This window comes from Chroicocephalus ridibundus, chromosome 2, assembly GCF_963924245.1.
Source record: "Chroicocephalus ridibundus chromosome 2, bChrRid1.1, whole genome shotgun sequence".
Lineage (NCBI taxonomy): Eukaryota > Metazoa > Chordata > Aves > Charadriiformes > Laridae > Chroicocephalus > Chroicocephalus ridibundus.
In genome coordinates this window covers 18,199,882-18,226,848 of record NC_086285.1, presented here as the reverse complement: position 1 = coordinate 18,226,848, position 26,967 = coordinate 18,199,882, and the positions used below count along the sequence as shown (strand labels likewise).

At 35.5% G+C, this 26,967-nt stretch overlaps 1 protein-coding gene across 1 annotated transcript in view; it reads right to left on the bottom strand.

Annotated features, from left to right (window-relative positions):
• The window catches only part of ODAD2 (outer dynein arm docking complex subunit 2), an 88,316-nt gene that overhangs the window by 37,463 nt on the left and 23,886 nt on the right, over positions 1–26,967 (bottom strand). Inside the window, exons 11-17 of the mRNA XM_063324584.1 lie at positions 19,591–19,737; positions 19,085–19,294; positions 18,681–18,917; positions 16,193–16,303; positions 15,555–15,709; positions 12,069–12,311; positions 4,449–4,563 (exon numbers count right to left, since the gene is read on the bottom strand). Coding sequence (XP_063180654.1) covers positions 4,449–4,563; positions 12,069–12,311; positions 15,555–15,709; positions 16,193–16,303; positions 18,681–18,917; positions 19,085–19,294; positions 19,591–19,737 — 1,218 coding nt within the window. The remainder of the gene's footprint in view (positions 1–4,448; positions 4,564–12,068; positions 12,312–15,554; positions 15,710–16,192; positions 16,304–18,680; positions 18,918–19,084; positions 19,295–19,590; positions 19,738–26,967) is intronic.

Below are 26,967 nucleotides of genomic sequence, written 5' to 3'. Positions count from 1 at the left end.
AAGTTGGAAAGTGTACATCCAGATATCAGGGATTAAGAACTGCATAAAAATGAGATCAAATATAGAGAGAAGTAGGTATGATTTATGTTTAAAATGATAATGTCTCTAGAAAACAAACAGGAAAATGGAAAGAGAGCAGTAAGAGCACTAAGTTTAAACTGCCAAGGTTTCTGTATGGAATTGCAAGAAGCACAGCAAGGAAAACAAAGAAACTGGAAAATGCTTTACATACTCAAGCAGAGAATTTTGACATTATGGACTTAACCAAAGAATGGTAAGTAAACAAAAATGTATTGGTACTACTTGAATAAAATTTTTCAAATATAAAACAAATGAAAAACAATGTGCATTATGGGGCATGACTGATCTTTATACACACTACAGCTTTAAATCAGTAAAATGTGAAAACAAAGCATCTTAATTCATTTAAAACAGCAAATAATTTTATTTGTTAAATACCAGAAGAATTTCCAAGTTCAACTACCTTTCTTTGTTACTTTTAGTAAAGAAATGTTCTCTGTGGTTTTATACATATGGTTACATTAAAATTTCCATAACAAGCAAAATCTATGTATGAATCCTAAACAGCATGGGTCATCAGCAGCATATTTTCCACCCACAGGTTAACTCCAGACTGCTGGCTCCAGCAGAAGTCACTTCCTCAGTATATAACACTTTTGCAAGAGTGAAGGCTACTTGGCCTTCACACATACCCGTCTCATGACCCTCCCCTCTTAAACCTGGTTTAGTTTTGATTTTGGTCTTTTTTTGTGTCAGCGTGGACATTCTCTTTCCCTCTATGTAGGAGACAACTTTTTAGATGGCTGATCATACTTCATCACACCCATGAAATGCCACTGCAGAGTCAAAAGAGATGCAATAACTTGGGGTGGGGGGGTGGGGGGGTGGGTGGGAGGGACAGAAATCATGCTTTATCAGGAAAGTGTGAGATGTCATTTTACAAGTACATTTTAAGCAAATATACCAACTTTCCCTCTCTCTTCCCTCAAATCCTCAGTCTCAGTCTATTTACTTAAATTATTTCGACAGACTTTGTACGTAGCTGGCTTCCTGAAGTTCTTTAAGAAAGCCTTTATAACTGTAGCTGTAACAAAGGCTAAAATGAAACTTTGAGAGTTGAAAGCTGATACGCAAACACAGACAAAGGACAGAGGAAAGGATGAAGCCTGACATTACCATTCCTATTCTAATGTTTGCACCCAAAACTCTACTAAATATGAGGACAGAAAACAACCTCTAAAACTTTTTTTTTCCCCTAAGACATACTATTTAAAGGTTACTCTGTGAGGAAATAGGTATTTTCATACAAAATGAAGCTGGCAGTGTTCCTTTTATTGGCACAACGCCTTTGGATGAATTTTATAATAGCCCAAATAACATCTTTGTAGAGTTTCTCTAAATTTTTCTGTTTGGGCTGACGTACGTAGGGAGAACACTATAAATACTGTTTTTCAAAGAAGCATCATAACCAAATATTGCCATTCCAACATCAACAGAGTTGAGTAGACTTTTCTTAGCCATTTTTCATAATCATTTGTGTTTCTTGGACAGTGCACTTACACTTTGTCATTACCAATGTGCCTGCAGTAGCAACTTTTCCTTTTGGAAGTAAGGAACTAATTAATAAGAATCTGCTTCTATTAAGATAATTCCTTTGAATAAATTACATTATCAACTTTTTATGTCTTGTATTTTAAAGAAATGTATGAACTAATTTATCCAAAATCATGAGATATTTGTCTAAGGCTCACAAGTAGCACTCACAGGTGCCGTGCAAATTTTCTCAGGCTTGTTCTACCACCCAAATTATATCACTACCAGTCTACTTATAAGATCTTCATTCTACAAGAAATTCTTAAGGCTAAAAATATTTAGAACTAATGCTGGCATGCAGAAGTGAAGAGTGATACCAAACCAGTATTATGGCTGCCAGATCTGTAACAGTTTATGTACTGCAGTGTACAATTTATATCCTCTATTTAAAAAGTCTTAGATCTCTCATGGACCAAATATCACTGACCTATATCATATTGCTGTAACAAAATATCATACTGATACAAATCTATTCTATGGGAAGTACTCTGAATCAGCTACCATAATGTAACTGTCGACATACATAATCTAAGGTTACGGGAACTTGGATTCTGCTCCCTTTGCAATTAACTTCCTGTCTAACAGCAGAGAAACTAGTTAGACCCAAAAGCTTAAAGGTGGCTAGCACCTAAACATCTTGAGAATTCAAGTCTTGGCCTTTTGTGACTTTTATCACCCTAATGGTAAAACAGAAATGGTAGATTTTCCAATCTTAAACAGATTATGGCGAGAGTAAGTGCATGAAAGATAATCACGTACTCACATACTATAACAATAACAGCCCTATCAGTATGATAGATTAGCTTCTAAGATTTTATCAATATCATATAAAATAACCTTTAAGTTGTATTTACAGAAAATGTACAGAAAAATGGATGCTGCACTACATTGTTTCTGATACTATTAAAGAGTTCTATTTCATCTATGAATCTCCACACTACAGAAAAGAATCACTTCCACAAAAGAGCACAAAAAAAGAAAACAAATCCAGATTCCAAGCTCACAGCTATATGACACATGGTTTGCAGTCCCGAGCACAGGCTTGGAAAAGCCAGAATGCACATAATCCTTTTAAAGTCATATGCTTATTACTGCTTTTGAATCAAACACTGCATAAACCAAACAGTGCTCCTTGGAAGATCATGTAAATTGTTGAATATTATTAACTTTGAATTAGAAAAAAAATCAAGATTTTGTTTAGATAGAAAGAGTTACTGCATTTCCACAGCGTGGCTATAATCGCTGCTTTATACATATTTCTTTCCATTCAGTGTCAGAGGAAAGGGTATTATTGGTAGGTTTGTTTCAGTGTGCCACTCTGCCTCAGCCTCACACAAAGAACTCTTTGTGGGGTCACAGATTAGCATTTGGGCAGGCAGCCAAGGGAGATGAAAGGAGGATGGTTACACTAAGGATGTACATAGCTTACACTCATCAAATACCCAGGGGAAAAAAACAAGAAAAAAATCCATGTAGTCTATAATTTCAGTAGCTGTCCTCTACCCCCTTAGTTTCTGAAAAAGTGCTTTTAGTGGAAGCTCTAGCAATGTGGAGTTCTACTCTGGCACTACAGGTTGCACAGTCTTACACATAATAAGTATTACTTCAGTTCTGAGATAAAGTAATGTTTTAACATTCAGTTATAGCAATATTATTCAAGAGAGAGGCAGGTATAGTCATATCTTGACAGATGAGACATGTATACACCCCACCATTAGGTAACAAAAAACCTTATTATACTAGAACTTATATTTTTTTAAAAAAGATGGAAAGATAATACAGAATAACCAGCATGCTTGAAAAATGGCAAGCAAGCTGCCATCGTAGGAATCATTGTGAAGAAATAGAAAATGTTTAAGTTATAAAAATCAAGACCAAATGTTCTCACAATGTATCTACATCTATCCATCTATATAAATTAATAGCAACCAGACTGTGCTCAGTTTCAAACAGGAAACTGCCTGCAAAGGATGCTAAGGATATCTAGCACTTTGAAAGAATTTCTATTCTTTATATAGTCAGGATCTCAAATGATATGTAGACGGTTATATATTTGTGGTACAGTAGAGAGAAGATGCAAAAGCTGCATTAAATATGGAGGCTAATTACAAACAGAAGATATTACAGTACAAGGTTTAACAATAAAAGTCTACTTAGTATTCCAGGAAACTTCTAATGGGAAACAAAACCTTCACCATTTCTTTTACCACAGGTCAGTGGTAAGAATTCACTGAAGATGACTTACAGCTTATACTCACCGTTTTATCTCTATTTGGAAACTGACATGCAATAAATGAATAGCTCAGTCTTCTGTCTACAACTGACCTGCACAACAACCACTATTCACAACTGGCACTTTTTGTTGGCAGTCTGAGCAGAAAATCTAAGGATTACATTGGCACTGAGTCTGAAATATGCTCTGAAACCAAATGATGGTCTCTTGAGAACATAGCTGAAGTACCTCATAGCGGAGAACAACTACAACTACCTGTGCTATTCATAGCCTATGAGTAGAAGCTTTCTGTTTTCAGTATTGTCAGATTTTCAGCATGCTTTACTTGGGAACAGTAAGTTTAGGTCCTGATAAGTTATTAAAATATATTTTCCAAATACAGTAAGCACTGTAAAGGCAAACCAGAATGCTATAAACAGTGCTAGAAGGAGAATTATTCACTTTTGAAAAATGAATACATGAATTTTTTTAAGCAGTTAACAGAATGAAATAAAAAGAGTGTTAAGTAGCAAACAGCAAAACATTGCTGGAAATGATCCAAATGTAAAAATTGTATGTGAGTATATATATAACAAAACTATTACTTTAAATACATTTTTACCTTAGCATTTGCAATGCAAGGACAAATAGCCCAAGCTGCACTTGCTTGAACATCTGGATTAGGATTTTTCAACAATGACCATAACAAACGAACTCCATCTAGACGGTCAATTATCCTATTGCAGAAACAGACCAAAAAAAGAGGTAATTAATTATGGAATAGACAATGTTAAATTTTAAACTATATCAGTTTGTTTGGAATACTGCTTTAATAGATATTGGTATGACTTTCTTTAACATACTGTTTTGTTTTATGTAAGTGCTTGTGTTTTATTGTCAGCTAATTGCCATCAACATAGTCAGTAGCATCACTTACTATAGCAGATAGGTGTGAACAAATGATGCAAAGACAGAATATATTTTCTAACTAAATCTCATTAATGCTGTTTACTTTTTTCTCAGAACTGTCATTCAAAATGCTTACAGAAGATAAGTAAACTACATTATAACAAGAAGTAATATAAATGTGAAAACAAGCATGCGACGGTTTAATGATCTGCATGCAAAGTGAAATCTGAATTCAAGCATACTGGCTTCTTTCATATAGTAACAAATACTTTCCAGAACAAATATTTATGCCCAAAACTATGTACTTAACTTTTTATTCAGTCTATGCTTAATGTATTTACCTTACTCTATGACATATTTTAAAATACTATGTTTCTAATCTAGCATTAGAAATTAAAATGGTCACACCACAGTGCATCCTTTGTTGAGCACGAATAACGTGTAACTTGTTTCCCATGTGTTCCTTACCAACAAGTCTAACACTGAACACTATGTTATAATTACTTAAACACACTGTAATCAAAGTATCTTCATGACTAGCTGAAAAATGAATTATCATCAAAATCATCGCTACAAATCATTGCTACACCATCTGTGTTATGTTTACATATCAATCAGGCTTCAGGATCATAACTTCACATTAGGGTCCACTGAATACCTTAAATGGAAAAGAAGGTCAAACAAAATTTAATAGCCTTTACAAACATGCCTTTTTTTCCAAAAGATATGTTAAACCCAAAGCAGATGAGCTGAAGATAAAGAAAAGCAAATATACCTTAATTTTCTAACCTCAAAAGAAAAAGTTCAATAGTATAACATTAGTCTACATCTTTGATTGTAAATACAAGAGACATTTAAATACAGACTGTGCTTAAAAACATGACATAAAACATCTAATTTGTGCTCAGGAAATTTTTAAACTATTTATAGAATCAGCGTTGTATGTAATCCCACCATCATCTGAAGCACAAAAAATAATTAAGGACATGAACTCTGTCTAAAATAACCAGGTATGCAAACTGGTTAAACAACTATAACTACAAGTTTAAGTTAGTTCATAAGTTTAAGATCTGCTAATTTTAATACAGCTTATTCTACATACTCAGCTCCAAATTAATTGCAAGAAAATCATTCAAAGGACAAATTCAGAAATCTTAAAGCTTCAAAATATAACAGCCTAGTCACAAACTACATAATAACATAAATATGTTCAACATAGTAAGGACAACTTAAGTAAAAGCTTCAAAACAAGCTTTTAAATCCCTTCAAACTCCCAACACTTTTAAGCAATTTTAACATTACTTTCCTGTCATTTCAGAAAGCACAAGGAACTTTTTCCTGTATTGGAATTAATTTAAAAAGAACCCATGAATCTTTCTTCTAGTCAAGCAGAGTACTGACCATTTACCAACAGGAGGTACTTCCTCCCAAGAGGGGCTAAATATAAATGACCCAGCTCCAACCAGTATATAAAAATCAAGAGATAGAAGCCAAACACTGAGCTCAGCTTTTTCCACCACACTTAAAAAAACAACGTCTAGGTTGATTTATCTTTCCTTTCTACTTTTTCAAAAGCTTCCTTTTCAATTGAAAGTTTACTTTCATTTTCTTTTCAGTTTTCTTGTCTTCATCTTTTCAAGGTAAACTAGCCTCACTCTATGGTTCATTTTCTAAATGAAGAAGATAACCAGAAATACCAGTTGTCTTACACTCAACAGAACAACTCAGAATATATGAAAGTATAGCCCTCAGTCCATTCAACATGTATAAAATCAAACTAAAAAACAGTATGGTCAAACCAAACAGATCTCCAAAGTACATTGTTCATCACTGATTACTGCTTTGTCTCAGTTGCTCTAGATTAACTTAAATGAAAAGAACTTTACATACATGAATGATGCTCTTAAATTCTCATACTGGAAGAATAATCACTGTGTAATCACCATACAAGCACAAACCCTTTTATTTTCATCTTGCTAAGAATATGTATTTGTGAATTAAAGAAAGCATTGCTAAACAAGTGACTAATCCTTTCTCAGTTCAATTTCTCATCTTTCTATAGTTCCACTGGACACTGTAGCAGATGAAGAAACTGGGTGTTAAAAGAGCGTATCTGCTATTAAGCAAAGGGAACACTAAAATAAATGGCCCTGAAAAATGTTTCCTCTATAAAAGTGCTTAGACATTAGTTTCCTTTCTATGTGAAAATTCCTTTTTAAAGTGATCAAAACTACACATTTAGGTTTCTTTACAAATAAACAAAGAAAGAGATGGGAAAAAAGACCTGTAATCTTGAAAATTTCAGCTCTGATGGCATTACCCTAAACAATATTCTGATTCGCTATTATATATAGCTTTTGTATCTAACTTTCTTCCTAAAATTTATTATAACATTATTAGCAGGATGCTGTAAAAACCTACTTACCACAATAAACACAAGCAAACATACCTCGAAATTTACTTTGGTTGGCATTCAGTTCTGTATTCATCCATAGCTAATACATTAGTCACTCTGTGGTTACAGTCACTTTAAATGATATATATTATAGCTATTTATTGACATTATGATGATAAAATTAAACTACAGTTAAACCTGTATTAAGCAACCATTCACAGGACTGTTAAAGGACAGTTCTTTTAATAAAGATGCAGAACATTTCCTTTGAAAGCTGAAGGAAATCTCACAAAAGCTGAAATAATATAATATTTAGTTGATATCAAAAATTAACTACTTTCTAGAACAGCTGAACTACACTTATGTAATGTATAGAACACTATTAATAGTCACAAGCGTGAAAAGATTTCAAATCATGGAAGTCACCCAAAGTAGAAATGTAAGCTTTATTATAGGTAATTGTTGTCTGATGCTTCACTATAAGTACATAATAAAATATAAATATGCAGAGCTCAGAAGCAAGAGCCCAGATTCTGAACTGCTCTATACCTTAACATAGCAGAGACATCTGCTGGACCTGGACCAAGATGGCCATCTCTTCCGATTCAAAGCTCTGTGCCTTGTCATCGACTGTGCTTATTTGATCTCTGATACAATTTAGAACAAGATGTAAATTATTCTGCTCCTCAAAATAACCAAAAGTAGTTGTATCGGCAGTTAGAAATAGCTGGAGTGAAGAGGCGCTCCTATCATGCACTCCTGCGCTGGCCAGCCACGATTAGAGCAGAGATGAAGGGGTGTGCAGCTCACATCACTCCTACAAAAAGGCAACTGCAAGGCGTATGAGCAAAAACATTTTCCTGGTTTCCACACAGAGCAGCTGACACATGGCGTATATAGAATACGTCCTATGGGCAAATAATTTTAATGCAATTAAACCTATTCAGAGATTACCAGAGTGTCTAGGACAGCCTCTGGGAAATCTCAGGTTACAGTGAATTGGTGTTTGCTATTTGACCAGTGCAGATAATTTAACAAGATATATTTTTTTAATTACTTTTGTTAGCTGTTTGCAGTCAACAGTTGTTTAATAAAGACTTCACATTATTTCATTTAAGAACCTTGATATCATGGCAGCATGAACATCATGAGATGTCTGTGCAAGATGCGAGTTACAATTCCAGAAATTTACTTCAGTTTTTTTTTATATATCTGAAACGAGTGAAGCTGTTAATCTGAAATAGTTTCTCTTTCAAATTCAAACTTAATACCGAACATTTCCAGTAGAAACTTCAATATGCACTGCTTAAACACACATGCATACACACAGCCTAGACATCTGTTTGTCATATCTACCATCTTTTTCTGTTACAGTGTTATTTGCTTTTGAGAAGTCTAGTTTAATTGCCTGCCAATTTAGACCACAAATACAAATGTAAATAAACAAAGTTATACTGACTCTGTATTGTGCTTACTAGTAAGATTACAGGGTTTAATTCTGGCAGAATGTAATCTTGTCTTTTTTGAAACCACAATTTAGCATGTTTCTTAAAAATTTCACTAGTTGCTGTGGACTGCTTTAATAAATAATATTATATACCAATGACTCAAACTCCATCTGTTTGGCTAAAATAACTGTATGTTTTAGTTTATAAGATTCTAAACCCTCAGTTTTGAATGCTAGAGATAAAGTCTAGAGGTTTTCAAATCAAAAGGGCAAATGAAAATCTAATGGCAATTAAAGAGTATGCAATAGTCCTCTGTTTTTAGTAAGAGAAGAAGAATAACTTGTAAAAAGTTCCTCAAAAAGACAAATGTACATAAAAGATGTACAGCGGCATCTCTGTCAGTGGCCGTGCAGCAGACTGAGTATGGAGAACAGCTTCATGCTGTCCACATAATAGTAAGGAAGTTCAGTCACATAGTTATGCTTTTTTAAGAAAAGTTAACTTATTTTTTGCTGTGAGAGAAGCTGGCTGCTGTTCTTTATTTTATATAGGTCAATAGAGTCAATAAGAATCACTTAATTGTTTTAAGTTGCCTTAAAGTAAAAGCTTGGTGCAGAAAAGTAACACTATTGTACCTTCCACTCAGTAGCTGTAGAAGTTGAAGCGTCAACTAGGAAACATAACAGAGATAAAATATATAAAAGACATATAGAAGCTGTAGATTCACCTATGCCTATCTACTAGTCTCCTCTGTTTGCCAGCGCAGGCTTCCTCCATGGAACATATGATAAATGTACAATATTTCCCGCAGAAGTTAACCGCACTGTTTCAGCTTTTTATTTCTCATACTAATCTTATCCTCTTCATTACATACCTTGGAATCATTCACAGACACTACCTGAGCTCCACTCCTGGTCTGTATGGTTTCCGCATACCTACTGCATAACCACATTCAAAACAGAAGACTGCTCAACTGAATATTTAGTCTCTAATCCACACTTTGTTAAACACACACGCAGCTCACAAAATGTAAGAATACATGTGAAAATTCTCAATCCTTACAGGTGCTTGATACTCCCTTTAAATTTTCTGGCTTTGTTCTGGGTTTCTAGTATGTATGAAAGTCAATGATAGTAGAATCCAGAAAAATCATCATAGTTTTCAGAATTTCTGTAAGGCCAAACTAAAAAAGTAACTCTTTAAGCAGCTCTTGTCTGTACCAGATGACAAAGAAAAGCTTTAAGACCTGCCAGCCAAATTTGCCAGGAGAAAAGCTAATATCAGAGAATAACTGCTCTCCTAGAACCTGTCAAGCCATTTTGAGGAATACATGATTATGAAATAAGGAATGTAACAGGGATCCAGCCAGATGAACTAGAAAGACCAGAAACAGCTAAGTATCAAACTGTAATAGGAAGTTCTCATCACCTGTGTATGCTTACAGGCTACAAGTGACTTTGCTTTGCTTCTTTCTGGAAGACAATCTTGGCGGATCTCCACATCCCTGTTAAGATGTATCTTTTTGGTTAAGAACTTCACAAAATGTTTACAGAAAGAGAATAAACTTCACAGTAGTTTCTAACAAGACTGCTTATTGTTTTAGTCCCAAATTCTGTAAAAGGAACAAAGTGATGCTACAGACTATGTAGCCTTCCTGTCTTCGGTGACTTACTCTTCCCGATGAGGAGGAGAGCAGCTTGGATGAGGAGCTACAATTTCAATTACTGCTCTGCTGGCCTGAAAGGAGGAGAAGGGAGAGGAATGGATGTCCTGATTTGTTTGGGTTTTTTTGGGGGGGGAATCTAATATCTTAACCCTCTGAGAGGCAGAACACTCAACCAAGCAAATAATTTAAACATGTGTGGGGTTGCACTGGCGTCAATGTTTTAACTAAGCATTGCTTTTAAGTATTTTGCTGGATTGGTATCAAACTTATCCATACATGGATGAATCACACCTTGGGAAAAGATAGCAGCATTATCTCTTCTAGTACTACAAGTCTAAATAGCACAATACATCAGGTACATGTCACGGTCTTGCTAATAATAATAATTTCTGAGTCATTTTTTTTGTAGTAGTAGTAAAAAGTATATTCTACTCTTGATCTAAGATCTTGCTTACTTGTTAATGGTTTAAAATATTTTGAAAAACATTTTAAAAGTTGAAAACCTTCAATAGACAATTTTTTCATACAAACCAAATTCGATATTTGATCCCTTTGTCCACTCTTTGCAAACTCCATAAATTTTGTCCCAAACAAAAGTCTCTCCATCTTAAAAACCAGATAGACTTTGTTCACCACAATTTTAGCAGCAACTTATGTTATTTTTGGTGCTTATACTGACCACATTCCAGTATGAAGCTATCCATACTGGATACTACAAGTGATAGTCCTGAGTACCGGAGTATGTCTGAGATTTTATAGATATTAATTTATATTTATTGGCATTTAAATTTCTCAGTTGATTTATAATGTTAATTCTGTTAGGTTTATACATTACTCTAAAGGCTGATTTTTAGTGAGATACGTTGTGAACTCGATTTCATTTATTTATACTTCTACGCTACATGGCTAACTGTTCATACAACCCATGTTTACAGTTGTGTACCATCTAGCCTTTTGCCACTGGGTGACAGCCAAAGCATGAAAACAAAAGCCCTATTCAGGAAAAGAATTCCCTGCACTGCTATATGAATATCAAGTGAATTATGCAAATCAGAACAGGAGGAGTTTAATAAAACTCTCTTTCTGACTCTCCTTGTGTATAAGGAGGGAAATATGCTGAGAATCTTGAGGTAAATATCCCTGTACAGGAACAGTAAGCACAGTAAATGCCGACCTCAACATCTAACTGGAACACTTAATCATAAAATTCGAGGATCTTTGTAAGCTATACAAATCTACATCACAAAACCAAAGAGTGCAGCAACTGCCTCTGTAAAAAGACAGTCTTTTTCTTTGGTCCTGCAAAGGAATAAGAGGGGAGAAAAGGGTCAAAAATAAGTCTGAGTTCATAAAAGGAATGATGGAGAGTAATAAAGCAGATAAAATACAAATAAAACTCCACTTGAAAAATTTTAAAATTATTTTACATGACATTGCACATTTCCTTTTGGAATAACTTTCTCTAACTGAGGCTATTATTTATGATTTGAGAACACATGTAAAAGGAGAAGGCAAAACAGCTACCTATCATACAGTACTTTAAAACGATGCTCTGTAACTTTGAATTTTAACTTTAATAAAAATCAATTTACTAAAGGTTTATCTGATTTCCCCCAAAATGCAAAAGCTTCTAATACCTCCTTAATTAATTCTCTTTTTTAAATATAGCACATTTTACAGTAGGATGCAACTAACCCACGCAGTCCTGTAGAAACAAAAAGTAAAATATCCTTTTAAGTCAGATTAGACTTGACTATATTTGTGCCAGAATTACTAAAAAAATTTTTTTCTATATTTAAAGTGCTATGAATATGAATAGCTTACATCATATTTTCAGGTTCTGTTGCACAAGCTCCCACTGCTTTGGTGACATTCACAAGTAGTGCCTGATCAGTTCCAGTAAGTAACTTCACTAGAGTTGGTATTCCACCACATTTACGGACAGTAGTTCGATTTATTGGCTCTTGGCAACATTCTGCCAGTGCTCCAACAATATTTACAAGAACTTCTTCAGGCTGGTCAGTGAGCAGTCCTACCAAAGCTTCTACGGCTTTACATTCCCGAAATCTAAAATATAGAAATAAAACCGAAGTTGTTATTTTGAGTATGTTACTGTCACAAGTTTAATTTTATAATTGAAGTATAATTATCATTGGTGCATAATGTTTAATTTCTGTATGTAAAGTATCGTGTTGAAGAAATCACAATCTAGGTAAAACATTTCAATTAGTTCTTGAAAGTGTGACATACAGCATAATTTCTTACTCTACCTTTTTTAATACATTTCTCTTAGCTATCTAGGAATCTGTAGAGTAGTTTGAGGGGTTTTTAAAACTTGACATGTAGATGCAACATCTATAAATAGCTGAAAACATACTGGAAGATTGGCAAGTACTGTGGCATCCTGACTTCCAGTACTTTTTCCTGCCATGTTAACAATAGCTAGAGTAGTTGTGTATCAGACACTCTTCCACCTTTCTGGACCAAGGTATCGCTCTTACTTTTCACTAGATGTCAGCCTTTAGAGGGTTTGCCCTGACCAGTTTTATACTTGGTTCAGGCCTAATAAGTGCATTATCCTAAGGTCAGGCCTATAGTTCTAGTACATTTCTGTTGTACTATGTTAGATTCCATTTTGAAATCAAATAGTTGACAGAAATTTGAGTTGGCTGCTATATTAATACTTCCCTCATTCTTCACAGCACTTTTGATACTGAAAAACAAAAATGTGTTTTTAAAAATCCTGGAGGTCCCATTCTACAAACAGAAGGTCAGCTTTCACAATAGGACTTTACTCCTCAGTACTGAGGTTGCCTTCTAAGTTCATTTTGTTCAGAACTTAGAAGATTCTTAGCACTTAACAAATACTGTATCTTCCTTTCATACATTTTCTGTGATACACCTTGACAATTCCACTTGGTATATCAAGCTAGATCTAACCTGTATATTATCCAATAATTATGCTTTGATTTATACCTTTGTGTAAATATGTATATTTCCTACCCTAAAGAGATAATTTCTCTGAGGGTACAGAGTTCTCATTCATGCTTCCCCGGTGGCTCTTAGCTTCTGAAAATGTCTACTGGAGCTACAAATACTCTTAATTTTCCAGGAAAGAGTTGTACCTGTGGCTTTTCTTTCATACAAAAAAAAATTAGTATTTTTGAGGTTTTGATGGCAGAACTAGAACTGTTTCAATATAAGTTTATCTTTCCAAGCCAGTTTATCAGTATAACAATTAAAGTAACGGAGAAATTAGAAACTTGAGTATCAACTGCTTCACAGATGGAACATAGGAGCTGGCTCTGCGATGGGCAGACTACACTCTGACAGAGCTGTTGGCTCAGGCCATCTTGTGTTCAGAAGCAGTAGGGCTGCTTGCACACAAACTGGAAGCTGAGCTAGTCAGGCCTGGCCCAGGCACCTGTATCAGCTCATTGCTGAGTCAGTACATCTCATCAGTGTACTTCAGGTATGGGAAATACTCTGGAGTAGCTCGAAGGCAATTAAGTGGGCCTGCAGGAACCAGCAAGGTTTGTTAGTTCTAGCTTCATGTAAGACTCAAGCTCATCCCTCTAGATTGACTTATGTTTTCGTATATCCTCCCTCCCGGTTCTGTAGTGCCCTCCCATCTTGAGTTTGGGTATGGTTTACTGCTTCAGACTCAGCACTACATAATACATGAATTCAGCTCAAGTCTGGAGCTGTGCCTGGCTAGTAACCTTCCTGGAGCACAAGCACTTGCCAAAGATATGTGAGTAGCCCAGCAAAAATCTGTTTGCATTCGGCCAGAATTATTGGCTACAGCTATACTAATAAATAAAACAGGCAATGGCTCATTCTCTAGCCCTGAGGACAAGCAGCACAACATAGCATCCATATGGCTAAAATCTCTTATCCTCACAATTCAGGGTGGCCTCACCCATTTTGACTAATGGAAACAATCTGCTGCCTGCAGTGTTCCCAAGGAGTGTCTGGGCATTGTCTGGGAGAGTGCTTGCTGGCACAGGCCAAACTGCGTAAGGGACTGTGCTAGCAGTTAAACAGTATGGATAATCATAACATAGTGCCTGAACCTTGAAAGGTTTGGCCCTGTTTAGTTTACTAGTACAGAGAGCACCATTCAATCCATCTCATCGCTGATTGACCCAGAAACAGGATGCCTCTGTGCAGATACCCAAACCCCACAGAAAAGGCAGCTATACCCTTCTGAAAAGTCAGGTTACTGTGTAATCAAAAAAGCAAAAAGCAGCAAGACAGCCGTAGTATATGTAATGAACGTGGCTCTCTATACCAACAGTTTGGGAACTCATTTAGGACAGTAAAAAGCCAGACTGTAAATGCTTATTACTGGAATTCTTTCTAATTTTTATGCTGCAGTTATCTATCATATCTGCTTGTCCAGTAAAGTACACTAAAATCAAGGCTGCAAGAAGAGGTTACCTCTTACTGATACTCCTTCCAGCCTACAAATCTTACATTCCTCTGTACAGAGCAGCATAACTTCAGCAGGAAGACTAACACACACTCCAGTGGAGAAGGCTTTTTTTTGAGGTAAAGTGCGTGAATCTGACAAATGAATTTTAGATGAGTCAAGTATTCTCAATCATTAAGCTGTTCCATGAAAGGCAGAGGGTGATAACTCCTGCTGTCACATTCTCAGACAATCGTTCAAAACCCTGATACGGAGAGGTTGAACATACTTATGGTAGGACTCTCATCGGTTAATGCCACTCATTTAGAAGCTGGGTGTCCAGACTAAGCTACTTTTCTGAGCCCTTTCTGTAGTCAAGGAGAGAGGCACCTAGGTTAATTATCCTAGATTCCAGTATATTTCTAAAGTAGGGGACATAATGTGTATTAGATAGCTACCCTAGAATGAGATAATTTGCTCTCTGTCTGTCTTGTAAAACGTTAAAGCTAAGTGTGCTAACTGCTCTCTCTACCATGTAGCATTGATTCCGGTTTGTAAACTACAGACAGGAGTGGGGATATCGGATACACCCATGTGTCAAACGTTTAGTATGTGCTAGTACACCTCCTGACTCAGTGTCCTATATCTTAATTATTCTTTAGAGGCGCCAATTGTCCCCATTGACTCTTAAGATTCTAGGAACTTAATACTGTTTCCACTGTACCCTGATGAGGTCAGGTAGCAATTTTTTAAGTACTATAAAACCTAAGTTGAAAGCCCAAGTGATTATAAAGTACGGTTTTGAAGAACCATGACACAACAATTATGAAAACAATAGAGGCCCATAAAATCAAAACACGAGATTGTAATAAATGTTTGTAAAATTAAATTGTTACTTTGACACATTTTCTCCACTGATTGCACATTTCCAGATTGCTCCTGTCACAGCTGCTAAAAGTTGTTTGTTTTCAGAGTTTCCAAGCAGAACAGACAGTGGTTCTAGACCTCCATGCTGTCTAACCAGGTCACGTGTTTCTTTATCTTCTGCACACTATACAAAAAAAATAAAAACATATATTGTGTAAAACATTTTAAATGATGCCTTTAAAAGCTAGGTGTATGATGTTGTAACTAGCAAAAACTAATAAAGAAGAAAACGTAAATGTTTTATTAAAGTAACTGAATATGCTAACAACTCACTAAGAAAGTCTGACAGTAAACCACTACTGTATATGCTGCAGCGCTTATACTGTTACATTGTCCACCTTGTGGGCAAACAAACAAAAAAAACCCCAAAACAGCTCTTTGAACAGTATGCCTTGCCTCTTGCAATTGGTTACCTGTGCAATTTAGGGCTTGCGCACAAGAAGAGCAATTAAGTTACAATATTAAATATGCAGCTAAAATATTCTCAGAAGAATTAAACCAAAGACCATCAACATTTTTATAATTTCTTACACATTAGAGAAATAGTAAAACTAAGAAAAAAGGGCTAATCCTAGCTCTCATCTACTGATTGTAATGATACAATTACCTTAAATATGGCACTTGCACAATGCATCTGAAGCTCCTCATGTTCACTACTCAGATTTTTCACAAGGTTCTCAATCATTCCTTCTGTCCTTATTGCAAGTCTGTAACTTGGCTAAAAAGATAAACGGCATCTTTTAAATCCTGTATATTACCAGTTAATAACACTAATCACAATAATAATAATACAGGCTTTGATATTGAGAAGCCTTGTACTTTATTTTAAGCATGAGTCATCTGCATTGCCTTGAAAATACTACTGATGTTCTCAAAGTTAATAAAATACATAAATTCTCTGCAGTGCTCTTCAAATCACCTGTAAAACCAGGTGCTGCAATGCCTGTTTTGTAGACACCTGGCTTAAACAGAATTCAGAATATTCTGAAAGTTGTCCAGACTCCCTCCTCAGAGCCAAGGAAGAAAAAGTTGCTTCAGAATGCAATCAAGAAATACCCACTCATTTCATTGAGAGCCAACAGCCTAGAACAAGGTTAGAAAAACATTGTCGTGGTTTCAGCTGGGATGGAGTTAACTTTCTTTCTAGTGGCTGGTGTAGTGCTACGTTTTGGATTTGGGATGAGAAATGAGAGCACACCGGTGGTTTTGGTTGCTGCTAAGCTCTCAAGGCCTTTTCTGCTCCTCACACTGCCCCACCAGCGAGTAGACTGGGAGTGCACAAAAAGTTAGGAGGAGACACAGCTGGGACAGCTGACCCCAACTGACCAAAGGGGTATTCCATGCTGTATGACTTCATGCTCAGTATATAAGGCTGGAGAAGAAGCAGGAAGGAGGGGACATTCGGAGTTACGGTGTTTGTCTTCCCAAGTCACCACTACACATGTTGGAGCCCTGCTTTCCTGGAGGTGGCTGAAGACCTGCCTGCCAATGGGAAGTAGTGAATGAATTCATTGTTTTGATTTGCTTGCATGCATGGCTTTTGCTTAACCTATTAAACTGTCTTTATCTCAACGCATGATGTTTTCCTCACTTTTACTCTTCTTATTCTCTCCCCCATCGCAACTGGGGGGAAGTGAGCAATTGGCTGCATGGTCCTAGCTGCCAGCTGGGGTTAAACCACAACAGTCCTTTCTGGTGCCCAACGTGGGGATAGAAGGGTTTGAGATAATGACAGATTTGATTGCAATGTGCTAGATTGAATTTATAGCTGTTATTGCTGTTTAGTTATTAATTGTCAGGCTCCTGTGCTTGCCATGAGGTTTGCTTGCCCTACTGCAAAATTAGAGACTTACGCTTGTTAGTGCTTCTTGCTTTTGCTGTTTGCTGTACTGCTGTACTGCTTATCACCTTACTCTGCTGTGCCTGGAAACATTTTGATAACAGCAATGGCGATGCGCCTGGGCTGACGATGGCCAGGGCTGTTGTTTTCTGTGCTGTTGTACTGGACAGGCTGGAAACTCCAGTGTGAACTTGACTCGAAACAACTCCACAGTCACTAAGGTCAGTGAAGAAGGAGGGGGAGGAGGTCCTTTAGGCACTGGAGCAGATTGCCCTGCAGCCCGTGGTGAAGACAAACTTGTTCTTAGAATTAAAATTTTTAAGCGATTTTTTTCTTCCAAATTTTAACCCATGGACATTTTAACAAGGGACCATTATTTAAGAGAGGGGAAACATCTGTGCAAGAGACGCTTTTAGTGTTATTTCCAAATTTGGGCAGATAAGAAACCCTCAAAAACTTCACCTTCTCAATATAGGCTTACTGAAGCTAAAATCTGCCAGGTTGCTTTCTCATGCAGCATGCATAAATCTGTGTAGTTCAAGAAGCTAATTTTGAAAATACAAAGTGTTTTATAATGTAAAATCTTTTGAAAAATCATATCTTCCATGTCTCAAATTCACCAAGAGAATTTATGTATATTTTTAACCTTAAGTGCAATGCACCTTAATTTCAAATATGATTCCACAAATGGAAAAATAACCACTCACCTTATATGGTGAGGGCAAAAGTACTTGTATTCAAATTTAAAAACTGAATATATTCGAAGTTGTGAAACTCATCAAGGAAATATGTGGAAAACCCACATATATTCCTTTCTTCTTTTTGAAATCAGACACTGTCTTACCTAATTCACAAGGACATTGTAAACTACACTGCCCTGCACTGCACTGGATTGTCTTGGCCACATCTGCAGGTCAGCTATGTAATATTTAAATGTACTGATTAACCAGAACTTAGCATCTTGAGTTGCCAAATTTAAGTACGATGAAAAAAATTGAAAAACAATGACATTGATTAAGGATTTCATTTCTATATCTTTTCTTTCACAAAATATGCCTAGCCTTTTAAATAAAAGATATGTGGTCTTTACTTCATTACAAGATGTGACCTTCTCAAAAACAGTTTGACCATACAGACCATCTGCTTCCTGATGGGATAACTGTCCTGGTTTAAGTGACAGTCAAACGAAATGCTTCCTTTTAGTAGCTAATTGTTTTAATGACTAAAAGTAAGTTAGCTATATGTGTTTACTTACCTCTGAGGCACATTCTTGTAGTGTCCCCACTACTGGGGTTAAGATGTTTGCATGTGAACATTTGAGCCATCTAGCTAATAATGGAATGCCACCAGCTTTACGGATTGCTTCTTTATTTTTGGTGCTTTTGCTGCAGCTCCAGAGTGCCAAAGCCCCACAGCGGGCTATTTCTGTATCTTTTGCTTGGTATGATGTTAGACTGGTTGATCCCACTGAATTACATTCCAAGAGCCCAACCTAAAAAACACATTCTTTGAACTATCTACAGGGAAGTTTGATACTATACTGCTTCTTAATGGTGGTAAACACTGTGACAAGAATCACGTGTGCAACACATGATGCATTTTTTGGACAAAAATCTGCATATGACAAGACAAATTTTACAAATTTTAATGTCTGCTTACCAGTCTCTTGATTCCTCCATGCTGCCTTACTGTCCTTCGTGCTTGTTTAAATCTAGCAACATTAGCAATTGTTTCAGCTGCCAAACATTTTAAGTCTTTATCTGGAGAGTCCAGTATTTTCACCATGATCTCTAAGCCCCCAAGATCTGCAATTGCATGCCTGATCAGCGTATTTTGACTAATTTCCTTCAGGATTTTTAACGAACCAATCTAAATAATGGAAGATAACAGCAGTTAAACATTATTTAAGTGTACATAAACAGAAAAAAAATATAAAATTCTGGGTTATCTAAAACATTTTATCTTTTAAATTGAATCAGAAGAAAAGAAGGAAACTGAAAGTCAAATAAATTGACTTTTTTTCTAAAAAAAACTTGAAATTGAGAAAATACAGAAATTATAAAAGAAAGAAATCATTTTCTTTATACTATATAACTTTGAAAATTGAAAAAAAATGTTCTAGTGGAAAAGGCATATTCATTGCTCTATTTGACAAAGCTACTTACCTGACATTTAATTTCTTCTGTATCAAGTAAATTAATTAACACTTCAAGACACCCAATGTCTCTGATGGCCAACTGACAAGTTTCTTGAGCCAGATTGAAATCTCTCATTGAACACAATGCGATTACAGTAGCTGTTGGATTACCTCCCTAAAATAAAGCAAATAATTAACAAATGTGTAAAGTGAATTTAATATAAAACTTAATCTCTTCTACTCGTACTAGTAAAACTACTACTAAAGAAGAAACATGTTAAATTGTTTTGATTCTATGGTGTTAAATAATGCAGACAGTAAGAAATGGAATTATTGATAAAGTCTGCAAATGGCATATAGATTGAGGTGAGAGTGAACAGCACAGGTGACAAATTACTAATATGGCTTGCTGTGAATGGACTAGTAAATTAGGTGGTCGAATATTGTGAGTTTTGTATGAGTGTTTGCAGATAGCAAGAGAACACATAGTGAAGATACAGACATTTCAGAGAAACTATCTGCATTCTTTGCATTGGTGTTCACTCTGGAAGAAACTGAAGAGAGTCCAACTTGAATCTTCCATTGTGGAGGACATTTCAGAGGATTTTTCTGAAACCGAAATCACTGTAGAAAGTTTTTATTAAAAAACCCTGACACCGTGGACAATAATAAATTGCCATTATTAGATAGTATTCAACTGAGTTACAAAGAAAACAGGGTAAAATAGTTGATTCAGTACAAGTGGCATGCATCCTCTTGCTTCAAGCTGCCCTGTTACCAGTGTCCTGGGAAACAACAAAGTTGACAACTTTGAAAAGACATCAAGGGTTATTCAAGGCCTTTCAGCCAAATATCTACGCTGGACAAATTGGTTGACTTTAATAAAGAACAGAATTAGCAGATATCTGTCTAAACATGATATTCTTGCAACAATATGATATACTTAGAGTCACCGTGGGTCTGTTAAGATAAGTCTGACCTTACAAAACTTACCAGACTTGTGGCAATGGAGATGTAGTTGATATGGCTAACTGGACTCCATAAGGATTTTGACAAAATCCCTCCCTGATACCTTTTAAAAAAACTAAGCCATTATAGTATAAGTGAAAAGGTCATTGAATGGATTGAAAAGAATGACTAAAGGATAGGAAACTGGGGATAAGAGCAAACAGTAAGTTCAATAAAGGGATGTGATTTAGTAGAGTTCCACGGATCTGTGTTGAAGTTGTGCAATCCAACGTACTCATAAACACCCTGAAAAATGGAAGGACTTGTTATGTGACAAAGTTTGTTGATGATATTATGATTCAGGGTCAGTTGTAACAAACTGGTAAAGAACTTACTAAGACTAAGAGGGTAATAAAATAGCAAATGAGAAAATGAGAAGTGATGCACACCAGAAAAACCAATCCTAACTCTACAGATTAAATGATAGGTTTTTAGAAGACCATTAAAAATTAGAAATTATATATTGCAGTTAGGGTAGATGGCAATCAAAAAACAAATGGAATATTAGGATTTATTTGGGAAAAAACAGTGAACAGAGAATGTCACTATAGCACCGTATAAATCCACCGTTCACATTCACCTCCAAAATATCATGCAGTTCTGCAGCCTCAGTTTCAGGAAGGTTACTATAGCACTGGAAAAGTTTCAGAGAAGACCAATAAAGAAAATCCAAGGATTTTGCAGTCTAGAAGAGGGATGTCAGAAGGGATATAATGGAGGTCTACAATGTTAGGGATGGCAATGAGTGGGACAGGCAGGGACTGAGGTATAATAGGATTCAGGTTAAAAAGAAGAAAAGGGTGATAGCTCTTCAAATGAGGCAAGAGACTACTGGAACTAGTTATGAAAGCTATAAGATTTCATTGAAGGTCAGTAAAAATGTAAATATCTCATTCAATTTTCAACTCCCTGAGCTAAAAACAGGTAGGGGATAGAAAGCTGTGTTTGCCCTGTTCTTACTTCACCCTGGGCATTCATTATGGTCCTGGATTTCTTCTGCCTTGGCGGAATATGAATGGAGTTTCACACTACTATAAGCCATTGCAGTCAAGTTGTGGAAACTGGAGGTCGGGACATCTGGAGTGCAGAAGATGAGCTTTAACCACAGAAAACTTCCCTCCCGATTATCGTGTCTCTCCTCCTGTTGCTGTCAAATTATTGGGATACATTGTCTTTTGATCTGCCCAATACAATTTCTTTTATGTCTAAATTTAAGGTCATACACTTACAAATAGTGAAAACAGGACATAGCTCAATGTAGGAGTTCTATGTTGGAAACCAGAGCATAAAAAGACTTGGGATGTTGAATATGAACTTACGATTACAGTGTAAAATTTGATTAAAAGGATGAATTTTGGGATGTGTACGTGAAAGTACTGAATAGGAACATAGGTATTATCCCTTTTTAGGCACTTGTGCAACTACAACTTAAATTCTGGGTCTAATTTTCCTTTTTACAGTTCTGGAAGGAAAGTGAAAATACAGAGATGATTCAGAGAAGAGAAATAAAAATGATTGTAAGCCTGGAAAATAATTGCATTAAGACAGACATGAGAAGCGCTATTCACTTTATTAAAAAGTAAATTAAGGTATGATTTATTCATAGTGAATAAATAAATCTATGAGGAAGAGGAATGTGATCACAGAGAGCTCTACAGTTCTAGCGCAAACATTTGATGATTTGAAATGAAAGGTACTAAAATTTAGATCAGGAGTAAAGTGCAAGTTTTCCATTGTGTGGTTAATTATCCTTTGGAAGAAATTACTAAGAGTGATGATAAATTTTCCAGCAGTAGAAATTTTTCAGTCAAGACTGTATGTTTTTCTAAAAGATAAGCTCTATTTCAGTCACAGCTACTAGACTAAAAGCAAGACAAAGTGCAAAGAATACACCCTGTGGTATGCAGGAAGTTAAACCATATGATAACAATGGATTCTTTTGAACCTGTAATATAGATTTACTATTAATCAAATCAGGTATGAACCCAGCTGCGCAGAAATGAGGAGGGCTGAGCTACCATGTAGCTGCAGCAGAAGCTGGAGTGCATGAGCAATGCCAGCTGGTGCTAATGTGGAAGTTACAACTTAGCGCACCTAGTAAATCAAACTACAGTATCCACCTCCAACATGCCTCTCAATTCCAGGGAAGCTTTGGCTCCCATCCAGATGTGAACTGTGCTGCCCAAGCCCACCTCTTCCAAATGACACTTCTGAAACTGTAAAGGACTTTGAGCCAACCCTTTCCAGAGGAAAATGCTCTGCTCAACTGCGCACATCATACTGAAATACAGAACATCGAAAAACTGAGTAATGTTTGCTAATATGAAACAAGTAGGTCTAACAAAAACATCACATTTTGCAGCGTATGTCTTAAAACAGAAACAGTAAGACAAATACAGGAAAAGTCTTTAAATTTAACATGTTCTTCAACAGGTACCATAAATATAGTAGACAATCACAAGTGAAAAAATACATCCAAAAGGAATGTGAGAAAAAAACTTGATAAAATTTCAGATAAGTAACTTACATCAGACAAAACACTTCTGGTAATCAATAAAGTATATGTGGATGGAGCTTCATAGCTAATTTTTACTTAAATTTCTTGTAACAATAGATATCCACAGAACTTCCCCACAGAAAATTGTTAAATATAAAGGTAATTTTTTAACATCTGTAACATACAACATCCTAAGGGAAGTTTCTAAAATTTTTTCACATTATCATTTTTTTAAACATCGTTATCATCTTGACTTCAGAAGAAAATGAAACATGTCTAACTTTATGAACATATTTTGATCTGGTTTCTAAAATATGTCCTAAGGAAAAAAAATATTGTAGCATTTCTCAAATGCTTCCCTAGAGAAATCAGTTTACCGACACATATCAAATCCTAAATGATTTTTTAAAAAATCCGTAAGATGTGATTCCACAACTACAGAGAATATTCTGTAGCTCAAAGGACCAACAGCTGTCCTTTTATGAAGTTTGGGATCTTTTCATATAGCTTAGACTTTGAGATTTACTTTGCTTTGTATTATAAAAATTTCGCAACAGGTATTTAAAGAGAAGACTTGTCTTTTTATTATTTTACATAAATGTAAGAAGTATATTGTTAACCTGACAAGCAATGTCCCTTCTTTTGAGGAGTGCTTCTACAGTGAAACTACATTTATACATAACATAGTCATTCATAATTGACTTATCTTACACGTATAATGGTTGGCATACAACATTTAATATGGACCAGGTTTTTAAAAAACAAACAACTTTTAATTCTCTTATATTAAATAAAATATAGAACTGTATATAAAATACATATATGTATTTTATTTTTTCAGCTTCACTTGAACTGTTTTTAAAGTAAAACCACAATAAAGTATTTTTGATATGTGCTGAAGCATCAGTTCTACAAAATAAAAAATATTACTGATGGTTTCAACAATTATTTTTTGTTTCTTGAAGTTATCATTACACCAAGTCTTGCAATACTTACAGCATAGATTTTAACATGCATGGAAATAGTTACATCTCCATTAAGCTGACATAAAATCTGCATCATGTCGTTATACCATTTGAAATCTGATATGCTGGATGCAAAATAAACTCTACTGGCAGATCAACAATCAACTTTAAAGCTTGAAATTAAACACAGATTTAATTTAAAATATGCCCTCTATTCCTATATGATGGTATAATGTATAATCCACAAATTAAATGAAAATAAAACAGTATCATTGTTACACTATCAGTAAAACATCTTCTGTGCAATGTATGCGTAATGTCTCTATTATGATACTCAGAGCTCACAACTGAGAATTACAGAACTACAAAGAACGTGGAGTAAAACTTGTCTTTATTTTGCTTTTATTTTTGAGGTGTTTCATGGACCACTTTTAGAATACAATAATGCACAGGCTCATCTAGTTAAAACTTTTAATGCACATACACAAAGGCAGCTGTTGTAGATGATGATAAGACTGTATATAAATTTGGTATCTGTGAGGCCAATTTCACCTTCTGTGATGGGAGAAAGAAAAGAAAAAGATCTATGTAAGACCTTCCCCATAAAATTTCTCCATTACATTAGGTTAGGGTGTGGAGCCTGCCTTTATATTCTTTCCACAACTGAAAAGGGCATTTCAGGAATGATGAAAGCTACACAGGTATCATGCAAAGGTTGCTCAATTATCTTTTCATTCTTAAAAATGTAAATCAAGATTTAATGTAAAAAGGAATAACAGCCCAGCTATTTGACTGCCTTCATAATATAGGTCAATAAATTTTCATCCATTTATTTTTGTGTACCACACAATAACTAGCATTTGACTGACACACACTTTGCATCTGTCTGGGGCATGACTTCAGTATTGATTTAAAAATGTCAAGTAATGGGAATTCTAAAAGTCAATCATTTTTAAGATTAAAATAATGAGCTTGCTTGACTTCACCACTTTTTTTTCCAATACATTTTGAAAATTTGAACACCAGAACAGTCAAAATCAGTCTTACCAGCGCTGTACAACAACGTAACCTTACTTCCCTACGCCTGCTCACTGCTCCTCATTACAAAAAAGAACATTCATTGCCTTTCCCACAGGAACTGAGGAACTGAGTACTGAGGAACTGTTCAGTTGTTTGCTTGTTAACTTCTAAAGGTTTTAGAGCAACTGTTTCCAGAAGACAACCCCGTACTGCACAGGCGTGTTCTGAATTTTGTGTTCTCATCTACTTAAGTTTGCACCTGAGCATTTATTATGAGCACATTTGATCTGAATGGAGACACTTTGCAAAGCACTTCAGATCTGCCTTTGAGAGCCTGTCCTGTTATTCCATATACTTCGCCATTTCTGTTTTTCAAGAGTGACTTCATATTCACATCCAGAACTCTGACAAAACTGTTGAAGGGTGCTAGGTTTAGTCACCACTATACTAGAAACATCCTTATTTGGTGATGTTTCTCCAAATATGACTGTATGGATTGGTTAGTCCACTCTGAATGCACAGCAAGATACAAGACGCATAAACTTTTGGCTGCATCCAGGCCCTCTTTTAACTAGCTTGTTTAATGTGCTATCTTTCTCCATTTAAAAGTCCTCAGGCCTTCAGAAATTCCTCCTTAGTATCTCATGAAGTGCTGGACACTGTTTCCGAAGTATTCGAGTACTTTCTAACACTTTCTGGCAGAAACACATTCAAATACAGCATGCCTCTCCCCCACCTCACTGCTCAAAGATCTCAAGTTATAGTAACTCCTCAACAACAGAAAGTGGTAGAAAATAGCTACCTACTTAGTTGCAGGTGCTAGTGTTTGTTAAAATTAGCATTTAAGGTCATCCTAGGGCTTCTTAAGCCACAAGAGAGTTCCAGTGGGGGGAAAAAACCAAAATCAGCTACAGGGTAGCAAAATATCTCAAAAGCACAATCTACACAGAAAACTTGAAGGAACTGGAGCTCTTTACTCTAGAGACGAAGACAATAAGAAGGTGGTTTAAAGAACAGCTATAAAGACAATCAGCTGTTCTCTGGCTCCATTGTGGGCAAGACAAGAAATAATGGGGTTAAACAACACCAGGGCTGATGGTGCTAGGTATTAGAAAAACTTTTTTAATGGCAAGCATATCTAAATTTTGGAATATTTTGCTTACAGTAGTCATGAAATCTCCATCAAAGGAAAGAAAAGTTAAAGAAATACATGTCCAGAAGACACATAAAGAATTGATGCTGTTTTGGAGGCAAGCAGATGGAGTAAATGACCTCCTGAATTCTGCTCTAGCCCTATTTTCTATTATTTATTTTTTGTGAACTTTTACGACCATGAAATTTTACAAATATTATATTTTTTTGATCAGATGTTTACTTTTCTAAAAAGAGATGATGTTTACTTCTCTAAAAAGAGATGATGTTTACTTCTCTAAAAAGAGATGATCCATAATAGATAAAATCATAGATACAGATAATAGATAATAAAATATACAGTCTTAAGATTTCTGACTGCTACTGGCCAGATGTGTCTTCCCAGTATCCTTGTTCCCCACTTTCAACTGAATCCTAAAGGCATTATTGGAGTACAAGTAATAAAAGTACTAAGGAGACTATAAAGAAGATGATTCCAAATGTGTTGCCCAATTTGTAATAAAATGCACATATATGCATGGAAAAACATAAATATTACAATAAAGTTACGCTGCATTTCAGTTTCCTGAGAGAAAGCAAGATTAAATAAAATGAAAATTACACAGCTTTTTTGCTCACAAAAATCTCTATAATTATGGTATCTGTCTGGAGTTTTTAAATTTATTTATTTTAAAATGTATTTAATTTGTGTTTGGATTTAGAGTAAATGTGACTGAATGCAACCAGAAATTGAAATATTGTTCTACTTTGCATGGCAATGTCA